Source organism: Artibeus jamaicensis, unplaced genomic scaffold (genome assembly GCF_021234435.1).
Source record: "Artibeus jamaicensis isolate MK-2021 breed Jamaican fruit bat unplaced genomic scaffold, CSHL_Jam_final contig_585, whole genome shotgun sequence".
Lineage (NCBI taxonomy): Eukaryota > Metazoa > Chordata > Mammalia > Chiroptera > Phyllostomidae > Artibeus > Artibeus jamaicensis.
This window is the reverse complement of record NW_026521894.1, coordinates 1,764,981-1,778,243: the sequence shown is the minus strand read 5'-3', so window position 1 is coordinate 1,778,243 and position 13,263 is coordinate 1,764,981. Positions and strand designations below refer to the sequence as shown.

General features: G+C 51.0%; 1 protein-coding gene across 4 annotated transcripts in view; it reads left to right on the top strand.

Moving 5' to 3' along the window:
* ZBTB16 (zinc finger and BTB domain containing 16) overlaps positions 1-13,263 on the top strand; it is a 184,805-nt gene that overhangs the window by 87,247 nt on the left and 84,295 nt on the right. For all 4 annotated transcript variants that reach the window (XM_037151324.2, XM_037151322.2, XM_037151323.2 and 1 more), the window contains exon 3: positions 3,704-3,801. In XM_037151324.2, coding sequence (XP_037007219.1) covers positions 3,704-3,801 — 98 coding nt within the window. The remainder of the gene's footprint in view (positions 1-3,703; positions 3,802-13,263) is intronic.

Genomic DNA, 13,263 nt, shown 5'->3' with positions numbered 1-13,263 from the left:
AAGAGAGCCTGGTGATGGGAAGATTCTTTCACTGAAAGATGGACCACAGGTGAGAAAAGGAGGAGACTCACGTTATGTGTATTAGAATGTTTTTAAATGAATAGAGTTCTGAGATCATCAGATGCCGATGTTTGCTTGGGCCACCCTAGCCTGACTGCGTGGTGTCCCGGGACATCGCTCAAGTGGAAACGTGGTTCCGAGGGAATAAATAGTGCTCCTAAGGAATTCCTTGGAGATCAGGTACAAGGATAAGGGTAGGACTTTTCTTTAGAAAAATATTTTATTCATTTATTTTTAGAGAGAGGGGAAGGGAGGGAGAAAGAGAGGGAGACAGACATCGATTGGTTGCTTCTCATATGCACCCAGACTGGGGACCGAACCTGCAACCCAGGCATGTGCCCTGACCGGGAACTGAATGCCGGTGCAGCCATTCACTTTGCTGGATGATGCCCAACCAACTGAGCCACACCAGTCAGGGCTATGTAGGTAAGACTTTTCAATAATAAAATTTTGGCTCCAGATGGGACCAGAACCTTAGATATCAGCCCCATCACTTTATAGGTGAAAAAAGGTAGAGATATTGTGACAGTATAATTTGTCCAAGGTCATAAAGTAGATTAATGCCTGAGTCAGGATAAGGATCCAGGTCTTCTGGCTGCTTGCCCAGCACCTTCCCCTGCACCTTTCCGTCTCGGTAGCAGAGGGCTAGGGTACGCCACCTTTCATACCACACCAGTGTAGTTGGCCAAGAAAGCCACTTCCGCCAATTGCCAGGCAAATCATTCTCATGTAGGGAAAAGACAGAGAGGTTACCCAGAAAGTGTTCATTTTGGTGAAAAACTCGGTGTGCAATCTGTAGGAAGAAGGGGGATGGGAGCCCCAGGGCAAGTTGGGGATGTTAATCCTGGTGGTGGCTGCTGGACCCAGAACACTGGTCACTCTATAGTCCTTTTGGAAAATAAACCTGAATGGGTGCTTATCCCCCTGGTCCTTCTGACAGTTACCTCCTGAGAGGTAGGCACCCCTGGGAGTTAAGAAATCACTAGTGAAGAAAAGGATGAAAATAAATAAGACTGAAACTCATACACTGCCAGCCACCAGGCATGGCCATGCATGTGGGCAAGAGCTTCACTTGCTGAACAGCCTGTGAATAGAGCTTTGCCACTCCTGGGCCGTCTAACAGAAAAGCAAACACCTGTCATGCCTGAGTGACAGGAATATTCAACTGTTATGCATGTGCACGCTCGTGTGCATTCACACACACTCACATGCCTGGGAACATGTTCTCTGCCCCTTTATCACCGTCTCACCGTCCATGGTTTTGGTTGCCTGCAGTCAACCATGGTCCTAAAATACCAAGTTTCCCCAACCATTGACATCGCCTGCTCCTGACATTCAGCTGTTGATCTATCTTCAGAAGATCAGTAGTAGCCTAATGCTGTGTCACACGTGATCTCACTTCATCTTATCATGTAGGGACTGTGTCCTCTCATGCCACCCCGAGAAGAAGGGTGAGTGTAGTGCAAAGCTATTTTGAAAGAGGAAGGCCACATTTGCATAACTGTTATGGTATATTGTTATAATTGTTCCATTTTATTATTAGTTCTTAGTTTGCCTGGTTTATAAATTAAACTTTATTATAGGTAGGTAGGTATGTCTAGGAAAAAAACATTATATATATATATATATATATATGGTTCGGTGGTACTTAAGAGTTTCAGGCATCCACTGAAACGTGTCCCGGTTGGTTAAGGGGGCCTCTGTGTTTAAAAACACGGTTTGCCCAGAAAGCTGTTAGGACATGTCTAAGTGCCTAGCGTTGTGAAATATATTTAGAGTTAAGAATGTTCAGTTAAAATGTTCTGTACTGTTACTATTTCTCAATTGGATTGGATCATCCGTGGCCAGGAGTAAGATAACATGGGGGTGGGGTGCACTATAGTGTCTCGGACCAGGGTGTGTGTTTGTGTGATTGAGAAATCATTTGTTGTCTTTGGCAAGGAGGTAAAGGGAAAGCCAGCAAACAAAACTGTGATTGAGAAAGAGCTCTGCTTTGGGGACCGGGTGTGACGGCTCTCAGAGGCCATGCACACCAAACACCATATGCCGTCCTCAGGCTGCGGTGGCCCAGACACTGCAGAGCTGAGGAGGCCCACCTGTGGGCCCGCATGGTTTTCACACACTGCTGTCGAAGGTGGTGGCAGTGGGTGGCTTAGTTTAGTTGTCATGACCTGGGTTCTAAGGCCTGGACCTGGGTGCTGCTGGCTTCAGTGTATAATACTCCCTCTTGCCTCCCGCATTTGTCTATCAGTAGCAGCCACTCTCCAAACTTTTACTGTGGTCTTAACACATCAACATTCTGATTGCGATAGACTGTTGTCTGGAAGGGGGCCTTGTATGTCTTCTGCCTGCCCCACAGTTCTTGGCTCCTGCCCTTGGCCGCCATTGCCCAGCCTGTTCCTCAGGCCAAGCGCCCGGGAGGTGGTGGGTGAGGTGCAGAGGTGGGTAGAGGTGGATGCTGGATCTGGCAGAGGCATTTAAGGGCTTGGGAACAGGCGTGTGAGTGGGAGGAGAGTCAGTGCTCCGGGCCAGGTGGCCCATACGCCAGCCAGCCACTCAGAGCCTTGGCTGTGTGCACTTGACCCTCTTCTCAGTGCTCAGCTCCCCACTGGCCCACCTGCTTCCCTGCACTTACTGGCTCCATTGCTGGCTCCTGGCAGAGCAGTGGGGTCTGGTGGGAAAGGCCCTGGGTTTGGGGGTTAGGGGTTGGAGCATTGTTGTAGGCTGGGCCCATGGTTACTTGTGAACAGGGCCTCTGACTTCCTGGGGTGATCATGTGTGCCCAACCCTCCTCTTAGAGTTGCAGTGATGGTAAAGTGAGGAAACGTGTGTGAAAGTACTTGGGAAAACCAAAAATGACTACTACCACCTTTCACTTAGGGAATACGGCCTGGGTTCTTGAAGCCTTCTTTTCTGTTAGGGCTCACCCTGCAGCAAGAAATAGAGGGAAGACATCTGTTTCTTAGCTGGGCCTTAGGGGCAGGGTGTGTGTATTAGGGAGTCACTGGTTCCGAGAAGCCCAGAGAGAGAGGCATCTCGGGTCCATGAAGACATCAATTCATTAATAAGCTTATTCAATGGCTGCTAGTTACCACTAGAGTAGGAGCTCAGGATATGAGAGTAAAGGCACAGGTACAGCCCTCCTGTGCCCAGCGGTCTCCTGGGGGGGTCCAGGCTGTGTGTGCACAGCCATAGTACACGGGGTCCTTGCTGTGACTGAGCTAAGCAAAGGCCCAGTGGCCTCCATGTACGATTTTTGCTAGTCTGACTGGGAGCATTATGTCTCTCTGATGGTCCTGGTGCTTATTCCTTCCTCCCTCTGAAATTGGATCTGATTTTTGTTGTTGTTTTTTGTTTTTTGGTATATGTGCAAGGGAGTGAAGCATTAGGAGGTGCCCTGTTCTTCTCATTCCTGCACAAGACCAGGAATAGATGCTTCTTTGGCAGGGGTCCATAGGAAAAGGGGGTGTTCTAGGCAGTCAGGGGCCCAGGACATGTTTCCGTCAGTGCCCATCTCCAGCTCCCATGCCCTCCATCTCCCTTCACCAGCCAGAGGGATGGCTGCCAAGCCCCCCAGGTAGGGGTGGGCCTGCCTTCTGTCCAGCCAGAGCAGCAGCAACTTCTGTTTTCCTTTCCCCTACAGGAAGCTGCACAGTGGAATGAAGACGTATGGGTGTGAGCTCTGCGGAAAGCGGTTCCTGGATAGTTTGCGACTGAGGATGCACTTACTGGCTCATTCAGGTAGGGAAGGACACCTTGACCAGTCCCTCTGGGCACAGACGACCACCTCCTGCTCCCACTTGGGGTGCGCATGTCCCCACTGCCCGCTGGGGCCTTGCTCCGTCTTGTCCCTCAGGTGCTCCCTCCAGGTTCGCGAAGCTAAAAGTCCATCCTGACGGTGTGATCTGACTTCTAAAGCAGACTGGTTTCATTAGCCAAACAACTTTGGAATTAGGTTCTCACTGTCTAATGAATCTGACTATTGGGTTCACATTATACAGAAGCCTTTAATTAAATAGATATAGAAAGGTTGGAACACAAAGCTAGTTACACCGTGCTGTCTTTTGCAAGTTAATTTTACCCTTTTCTAGTGGGGTTGACTAGGCACTGTTGGAGTTTCTGCTCATGTTTGGGCAAAGCTGCTCTGCCCCATTAGGTGTGAAAAGGGAAGAAGCTCCTGGCGTGCAGCGGGCCTGGGGGGTCTTGATGGAAAGGTGCAGCTTCAAGGCCCAGGGGCCGCCCAGCTTCCCCTCCCTGCTGTCTGCCAGGGCCTGCACACTCCTTCTTCTTGCCCCCCCGCCCTTCAGCCTGGGCATCACATTTTGGGGGAGAAGCGAGGACTGGCTTCGTATCAGGTCTTCCTCCCTCTTCATACCGACTGTCAGCATCTGCTGGTTCTTTCCCAGATTGCTTCCGGCACGCGGCACTCCAGTTTTGTGTTTGTGAAACGAGCGTGGGCTTTGGGGCTGTGCAGGCGAAGGTTCAGCTCTTATCTGCGATATGTGCTGTGTGACCTTGGGCAGATTTGCCCAGTTTCTCCATCTGTAAAGTGCAGGTGTGACTAACTCATATCATTTTTTTTTTTTTTTTAGTATTAGGTGACAGAATATATGTTAAAGGCATCTGTAGTTCACTCCCTGGCATACAGTTGATGTTTAATGAATGTCGATTGCTTCTGCTTTCACCTTCCTCTGTTCGCCCTACTTTCGATGTTGTCACCCTGGGGCGTGTTCCTTTCACCCAACTCCGTAGCGTCTGGCCTGGCTGGTGGGCAGCTGCCGTCTGTCCTCACTCTGTCCACTGCCTGTGTGGTCATGTAAATGCCACTGGGTAGTTTCTCATAGGTTAGCTTGCCACTGCCTTGCTGCAGAGCAAAGGGTAGAAGTGGGTCTGCGCTGCACTGAATGCTTGAATGCTCTCTCTCTCTCCTTGGCTTTTAGGGCCCTTTCTAAAGTGCCCCAAGCCCTTCTTGCCTCTCATCTTTCCCTCCTCCAGCTCCAGGGACAGGGCCTCACCAGGTAGCCGTCTGTGTTGGCGCGTCCCCTCCCCTGCTTGTCTTTGTGTGTTCCGTCCCTCCTTCCGTCGGGTCTCCTCACCCCACACCTGGCTCTACTGACCACCCTCGTCCTGTCTCCCTGTCCCGCGTGGGCCAGCATCCTGCACGCGAGCGTTCCGGCACTCAGTGTCTGCTTGGTGCTCAGGTACTGCTTTTGTTCTGTTTTTATTACTTGCACCATCTATCTTCTTGCTTCCCTTCAGCTTTTTACCCTGTTTAGGGTTCAGCATGGGGTTTCATGAGCCGTGTCCCATCAAGGCTGCACAGCCCCCAACCAAGTGCAGAGTGTGGGTCTTCTGTTTCATTTGCTCCCTGCTCCAGGCCCCTGTGCGGTCTCTGACTATGTGGCGTCGGACACTTGTGTGCAGGTAACACACTTTCAGTCTGTGGTTACAACGTCCTCAACCCTCCCCCTCAGCTTAGTGAGCATCCTTTCTCCTTACTCCTGAGTCCAGTGCTCTGGCAGGTTCTTCTACCTCTGGGTCTGCTCCGAGTGTGTAGAATAACCCTTCCCCAGTCTTCCCAGGTCTTCACAGTTCCTTCTGCAGTGCCATCCTTGATAGTGCCCCACCTTCAGCAAGAAGCAGGCGTGCCTTCTGGGTGTCCACGTTTCTTTATCTGAAGTGTCTTTGGACACAATGTTTCTTCTCTGTGTCATGGTTATTTGTGAACTTGCCTTACGTCTTCTTCTTGGGAGGGTTAGGAGTTTGGGCACCTTCCTCACCATGTGGCTTTGGGTGAGAAATGTAAGCTCTCTGAGCCTCTGCATCCTTATCTGTCAGAAGACAGCTTCACCCTGCCTCGGAAATTGTGAGGCTCACATCAGACACCTAGCACTGTGCCTGAGTCGTGACAGGTGCTCAGCCCGTGTAACGTCCCTGTCCCCCTGCTCCTCTAATTGACCGTGAGCTGCTGGAAGGCAAGGTCTGCAGCACACTGCCTGGCACATCAGTGCAGCTGACAGACACTGGCTGATGAATGAACGAATGGAGCCTGGGACACCTGTGGCAGCCTCAGGGAAACTAGTCTTCCTCCTGGTCTCTTCTGTGATGGAAACTGCTTAGACTGGGTCCCAGGGGTTCGCTGGGGGGCAGCCAGGAGCCCACTGGCTCTTATGGGCTGAAGGCAAGTTAGCCACTGTCTCCACTGAGAAGCACACTTCAGCAGTGTTGGAGGGGCTGGTGAGGAGTGGCAGAGAGGGAAGAAGCTTCTTACACACTTTGAGAGGCCCAGAGCCCCCACTGTGGACAGGACAAGTGACTCTGCGACACCCCCTCACTGAGCTCTGCCTCAGGGCTCCTAGGGACGCCCTGGCAGCTGTGGGAGCCGCGTCCCGGTTCCTGGGTTTTCCTTCCGTTCCTGAAGTCTCATTGTGCAAATGGTCCGTCCCTCTGACATTCACTTGCCAGCGCCCTTGTAAAGGCGGATTTGGTAATGGGGACAGTGTGATGGGTCAAAACAGTGCTTTCATCCGTCTTGCAGAGAGCTCCTAGCCTGCTTAGAGTGATGTTTCTGTTCCCTGCTTCTTCTGCCTGTTGTTTCTCAGACTGCTCACCTCTGTGCTGGGATGTTTTGAAAATAAAATAGCAACAAGGGCTTGTGAGGCTAGACCACTTCCTGAATTGTTTGCCCCCCTGTTAAACAGCGAAGGCCTGGGGTCTCGAGAGACCTGGCACTGTGGGGTGTAGGGCTGGAGGGCTGCGCTGGTGGTGCCAGGTCTGCTTTCAGATTCTAGCAGGACTAGCTGGGCTTTACACCTTTTGCCTCCTCTTCCAGTTGCTGGATCACAGAACCGTGGGACATTTAGAGGAGAGAGGAGATGCGCGAGGTGTTTTTTGCTGCTCTGTTTGGAAGGCTCCATGCAGGAAGCCGACCGCAAGAAAGTCTCCTAAGGTCTTTGGTGTAGACCCACTTTGCAGAAGATCACAAAGGGTTGTAGCAGCAGTGAAGAGCCTAAAAGCAGCATTTGCTCCAGAATCCTGGGGACTAGTTTTTTAAAGGGGGCGAGCTGTGGAGAAGTGACTCTGGGACCCGGTTTGGGGTCCTGGTGCTACCTGCCGTCCCTTGCACAGGCACATTCCTGCTGTTGTCTCTTGTCCAGTGGAGCCAAACGCACTCACTTCCTCGCTCCCTCCCTTGCTGGGCCAGCTCGCTGCCCCCACCCGCTCTTGGCCAGCATGGCCTGTGTTTGTTATTGTAGCACTGGCGCGGGGCCAGGCCTGGCCAGGAGCCAGCCTTGTGGGTACAGTGTGTACAGTGAGTGCTGAGCCAACTTTGTCATCACACACGATTAATTTTTTTTCTAATCTGGTAGGGGAGGGGCGAAAGAGGAGGCAAGGAGAGAGTTTCTCCCATGCTTGGGAACAGCCCACATTTAATTCTGTGGGGATGTTATTTACGAAGGATAAACCGCTCTTGCCTGTTTATCCCTCTCAGCGGTTCCCTCTTTCCACCCTCTTCTCTCCATTTCTTTATGCGAGGAAACCAGCCTGTGTGAGAGCAACAGTGTGAGGTCTTATTTTTAGTGACCAGAGCACTAAATTTACACTCCTGAATCAGGTTTCATTGTGTTGAAATTGATAATTTCGTTGCTTTGTAGGAGTCTCTTCCGAGAGACAGTTCTTTCTTTTTCTGTTTCTTTTTAAAATTACTTATATTTTTTTATTTTTTAAGGCCTTACTGGGGGTGTCCAACCCATGGCCACACATGGCTCAGGATGGCTATGAATGCGGCCCAACACAAAATTGTAAATTTTCTTAAAACATTATGAGATTTTTTGTGTGTGGTTATGTGTCACAATGTATTTAATGTGTGGCCCAAGACAACTCTTCTTCCAGTGTGGCCCAGAGACGCCAAAAGGTGGGGCAGCCCTGCAGCCTAAATGGTAGTAGTAAATGTTCGGTTTAATTGAAGTTTTGGTTTTGATTTGAGTGTGTAAACTAATCAAGTAAGTGTTTATGAGCTATACCTGATGATAACAAGTTTAAATGAACAAACAGTAATCTAAGCCATTGACTAATGAGATTGACTTGGCCAGGCCCTGCATTCCGAGAGGCAGTTCTGGAGGTCCAGGGGGACTCAGTGATTGGGGAGGAGTCTGGGGCCAGACGACTGACACCTCTGATGCTTTGCAAAGCTGCCCCTTCTGGAGCATGCACCTGGAGGACAGGACTGCGACAGTGAGCAGGGGAGGAGCCCCAACCCCTTTGGGTCCCAGGCTCACTCTGAAGTCTCCCTCCTTACCCTTTGCTGCCCCATCCCTTGTGGAAGCACCGGGGATGGACTGCTTCTCTCTGGCCCTCCTTGCTGTCACTTCAGAGGTGATTCCTAGCTCCGGGGTGTTCATGCAGAAGCCACAGCCATGGGCTGTGACTCCAGTCAGTTCTGCTATTTACTAGTGTATGGCTTCCCATTAGGTAGTATTTCCCACAGCTTGGCTTAACATATTTAACATACTGGTGGATTATAAGTGAGCACACCCAGAATTGCTTGCCTCTATTTTTGACTTGGCTGGGTACTGTTGAGAGGTTTGCATATTTTTGTGGCCTGCTCATATTCTGAGAGTGTCATTCATTTTTGGAGCCAGTGGACATGTACTAAGCACTAATTATGCTCCAGGCTGTGTGTACTGTACACTGGAGAATGCCACAGCATCCCTGCCCTCAAGGAGCTTAAGTCAAGTGGGAGAGGTGTTTGGCTATAAAATAATGGGAAAAGAAGGTGGTAGAGTATGCAAAGCACCAGGAAGTTCTAGGAGGAATTCAGAGGAGGAGGGTGTTCTAGAGGAGGGCAGAACTTCAGTGAATGGTGGGAAGGGAATTCTGAAAGGAACCGGCAGAGGAAGCCCAAGTCGCCTGTAAGTGATACACGGTGTCGCTAGGGTGTGTGGGCTGTGTGTTGAGGAAGGGGAGAAGGGAGGGATAGGGCAAGATTGTGGAGGGCCTTGAAGAGTAAAAATGAGTTTTACCTCCATCACTCAGTGGAAAGCCACTGGAGGATTAAAGAAGGGATTAACAAACACTTGTTCCCTCTCAGTAGAAAGGACTGTGGGCTTTTTGATGTAGACGGGACAGGAATATAGGATTTTATAAGAGTTCCTGGAGAAATGGCATGACTGGCGGTCAATTTAGGGGCGTGGATGGAGTGTAGAGAGGCTGGTGTCCCTTGCACTGGTTAGGCGCCCACAACCTGCCTCCGAGAGCCCCGTCCTGTTAGGGGCCTGTCCTCTGCACTCACTCCTCCTTGCCCTTCTAATTGAGAAATCTCCCTTGATACCCTCTTCCCCATAGTCAGAGCCACTGGGAAAGAATGGTCTTTGGCTGATGGTTTTCTGATTCCAGCAGTGTCATGGGCTGGCCAGGGCACGTCATCTGGGGCCCAGGTCATCCATCCCTCTGGCAGGAAGGGGCTGGAAGGATTGGGGCTGAAAACCAGATTGCTTTTCCCCTGTCCTGATTGGATGGAAGGAAAGAAAATTGTGAGATGTCAAAGATCTGTGGATTGTACTTGTTGCCTTTCTTCTTGTTTTTGCAAGCAGTAAGCTTTGGGGTTCAAGATTATTCTTCCCAAAGTCAGAGAAGGTGGGGGAACAACATAGCTGGAAAGTTCCCTGTGACTTCAAGACGAGGAAATGAGCTGGCTGGCCCCCAGGCCAATGATGGGACAAGCATCTTAGGATTCAGAGATGGTATCAGGACCTGCAGCTTCTCCTGACCTTGCAGCTTCCTCTCACTCACCTCTCTTCTCCCCGGTCAGGTATCTCCTAAGAGCATGGCCGGTTCATTCCCTCTCTGCTGTGAATGTCCCTTCTTGTTTTCCTTCTGTCACGAGGGCAAAACCAAGAGATAACCAGGGAGAAACTTGCAGGTCCTTTCACTCTCTCGACATGCCCTCAGGGGTGGGCCTGTGGAGGGTTTGGGCGTGACAGGGAAGATTGTCTCTGTGAGTGGCTCAGGGGCCCCACTGCCTTCGCTGGGGTCCGTGTGGGGGCCGGGGGTGTGGAAAGAGAATCCAGAGTGAAGAGAATCCACTTTCCCGGCTCTCTCTTGAACACACTTCTCCCTCTCTCTCTCCCTACTCTGAATTTGGCCTGCTTCCCGAACTTTTTCCCAGAGCGGTGTCGTCACTGGCCTGCCTGCAGGTCTGGATGTTCTGCCAGCATTCCAGAGAGTTTATGATCGCTTGCAGATGTGCCTCCAAGAACACACTGTACCCAAAGCAGAAATTAATGCAGGCTTGACTGCTGTCCAAGCCCATACACGGGAGAGAGGAAAAAGAAAACAAAAACTGTTTAATGCTGTTTATAAATTATACACTGGCTGATGAAAAATACATTTCTTCCCCCGCTCCCCCCTTTCTCACTGCCCCCACCCCCACCCCTCTCCCTTTCTGCCTAAGAGCCTAAACTGAGACCAGAAGAATATGGTTTTGCTTTTTAGCTCCTGTTTTGGCTGGGATCCGAAACCTTGCTGCTGATTCACAGCCAGAGTATTTTTCCCCTTTACCTGATGAAATATACTGATTTTTCCAGCCCAGATGGGGTGTTTTTGGTTTTGTTGTCTGGGCTTTTATTTTTTTAACTTTTCTTCTTTGGCCAGGGATTTTGTTTACAGCGAGAGGCAGGTTTTGTGCTGGTGCTGGGCGCCGTGCTGGCCCCCCGGGCAGATGGCGCCCCCACATCCGTCTGCCTCAGATGTGGGGTCCGGTCTCCCAGCCCTGAAGATGTCACTGCCATCAGGCCAGCAGAACGGAGCAAGTTTGGCAAGTTCACCGCAGGTCATTGTATTAAACAGTGTTTTCACTACTTCCCTCCCACCCCTTCACCTCCAGCCTGTGTGAAGAGGGGTTCACATAGTACCCCCCACCCCCAGACATGTCTCTGCCTCCATATGGTGCCTTAGTAGGGGTTTGGGAAGCTCGTTACATCTACCCCTCTGGATCCCAGCCTTTCTCCCTACACTCAAGTCCCCCATCCCAATTTATTGTATAAATTCCTTTCCACATTATGTCTATCCATTTACATGGCTTTTGTGTTTTTTTTAATACTGCTAATGTTTATCATTTGCCCAACAGGCTCGACAGATTTTGCTTCCTGTAGAGCATCGAGGCTTTAGAGCCCCCTGGTTGCTAAGTAGCAGTCTCCCTGTACTGTAATGGGCTGATTTTGTATTCTGTTCAGCGCTGTATCTTATTTTTGTATGCAAGACAAAGTGTTTTGATGGAGGACGATTGCGGCAGTGTCTGGAGGCTGTTTGGAGTTTTATGGGCTGTACAGTACACTGTGTGCTCTCTGAACAGAACACAGGCTGTTGAGTTTTGGATTGGATTTGTCATTTTCCCCCCTCGGAGAGGAGCCTGTCAGATAGAACATTACTTTAAGGGTGGAGGGAAGAGAGTGGAAATTATGTAATAACCTCCTCTTCTTTCTCTCTGTCTCTGTGTGTGTGTCCCTCTGCACGGCTCTCTCTCCCCTCTCTGATTTTTCCGTCCTCAGGGCGGTTTGTCCCCACCCACCCCCTTTCATAGCACCATATGATTTTGTGGAGCTAGACAGTGACATGCTTATCAGAAAGCGATTGGCTCTAGAGAGTGGATATCAGAATGTCCTGTGTGTCTTGCTGTGCACTCTCCTCTCTGTCTCCTCTCCTCCGCGTCATCCTTTCCCGCGTTGTCCTTTCCATCTTCCAAGCCGTGGGCTGCTTTGCTGGCCTCTGGTTTTTGGGGGTTTTTTTTGAGGCTGTAGGTAGGGATGCTGTGTGGGACCCACCTGAAGGCAGTGTCATTTCCTTATTTCTGGGACCCTCCTTTTTTGCTTCCCAGACGTGCACCCCACCAGGACTCTTAGCTGGTCCTCTGCTGTCCTCTTCTCTCCGTGGCCCTCACGCCCTGGGTCTCTCTCTAACCGGACTGAGCTGGGGTCCCAGTGCTGGGGCCGTGCCAGAGACTCCTGGGCCGCGCCGTCACGCTCAGCATGCTCTCTGAGCTCTGTGTTGGCAGGTGCTTATTTTTCAGTTTTGCTCCTCTGTCCTTTCACTCCCTCTCTTTGTCCCTGTCCCTGCATTTGTATCGGCCTCAGCCTTTCCTTGTACCCCTTGTGTTTTCCATCTTCCTTCTTAGGCCTTTATCTCTCTTTGTCTCCATCCATCATGGTTGGTCTTCTTGGTCTCTGGCGCCCCTCACAGTTTCTCAGCTTGGAAGCTGGGTGGGGATTGGGATGGGGAACAAAGTGTCCCCGTGGCCCAGAAGACCTGGGGAGGACTCCAGGGCGAATGTCTGAGAGTGCTCCCAGCACCTGCAACCTGTGTGCTTCTGTCCCTTGGACTTGGGGACCAGAATAGGGCTCTTTAGCATGGCTTCTGTTTTCCTGGGTCCCTACTTAAGATGAGTTGGGTGTGGGCATGTGGATGAGCAGGATTAATAAAGTTTGCAAGGACTTTGTTACTAAACAGTGCATCTGACTGGCACGGTGCTCACAGAGGTCTGTACCGAGCACCTGAGAGCTGAGCCTGCTGGCGCCATGTGGTTTGCTCACCCCCACATTCCATGGCCTGTCTGGCATACTGCCTGGCATTTGGAAGGCTCTTGGATAAGTTTCTGTTGAACAAGTGAGTAACCTTTTACTAAAGTGTTTGTGCTTCTGGGGCCCATCAGGATTTGGTAGGGTCTAAGACGTACACAATTTCTGGTGCCCTCTCTCAGGAAAAGATTATGAAAAGCACGGGTTAGGGCTCCCCCCAGGAAATGGGCCGGTGTAAGAGATGGGCCAGGACCTTCAGCTTTATTACTTTCAGGGAGAAATGGCCTTTGTGAACCCCCACGAGGAGCTGGCAGGAAAGGGCCCCATAGTTGGGGCAACTGGGTGGGGAGAGTCAAGGGTAGGACTGTGACACCTGCTCAGCCCCAGGGACCCTCAGAGTGTGGAGCAGCCATGTTCTCAGGCCTAAGGTCTGCATTCTACAAGGGTCAGTACAAGCCATCCCCCCTGTGGCGGACTGCCACCGTTCACAGTGGACCTGGAAACCTCTTTGTATCTTATGCTGTCCTCTAAACGAAGCCCATTTGCATGGCTAGACCCAAAGTCCCATCTTGCCCAGAGCCCCCAGGTGGATACACATGGTAGCGTCCAGGCCTTTACACTGACCTTCAGT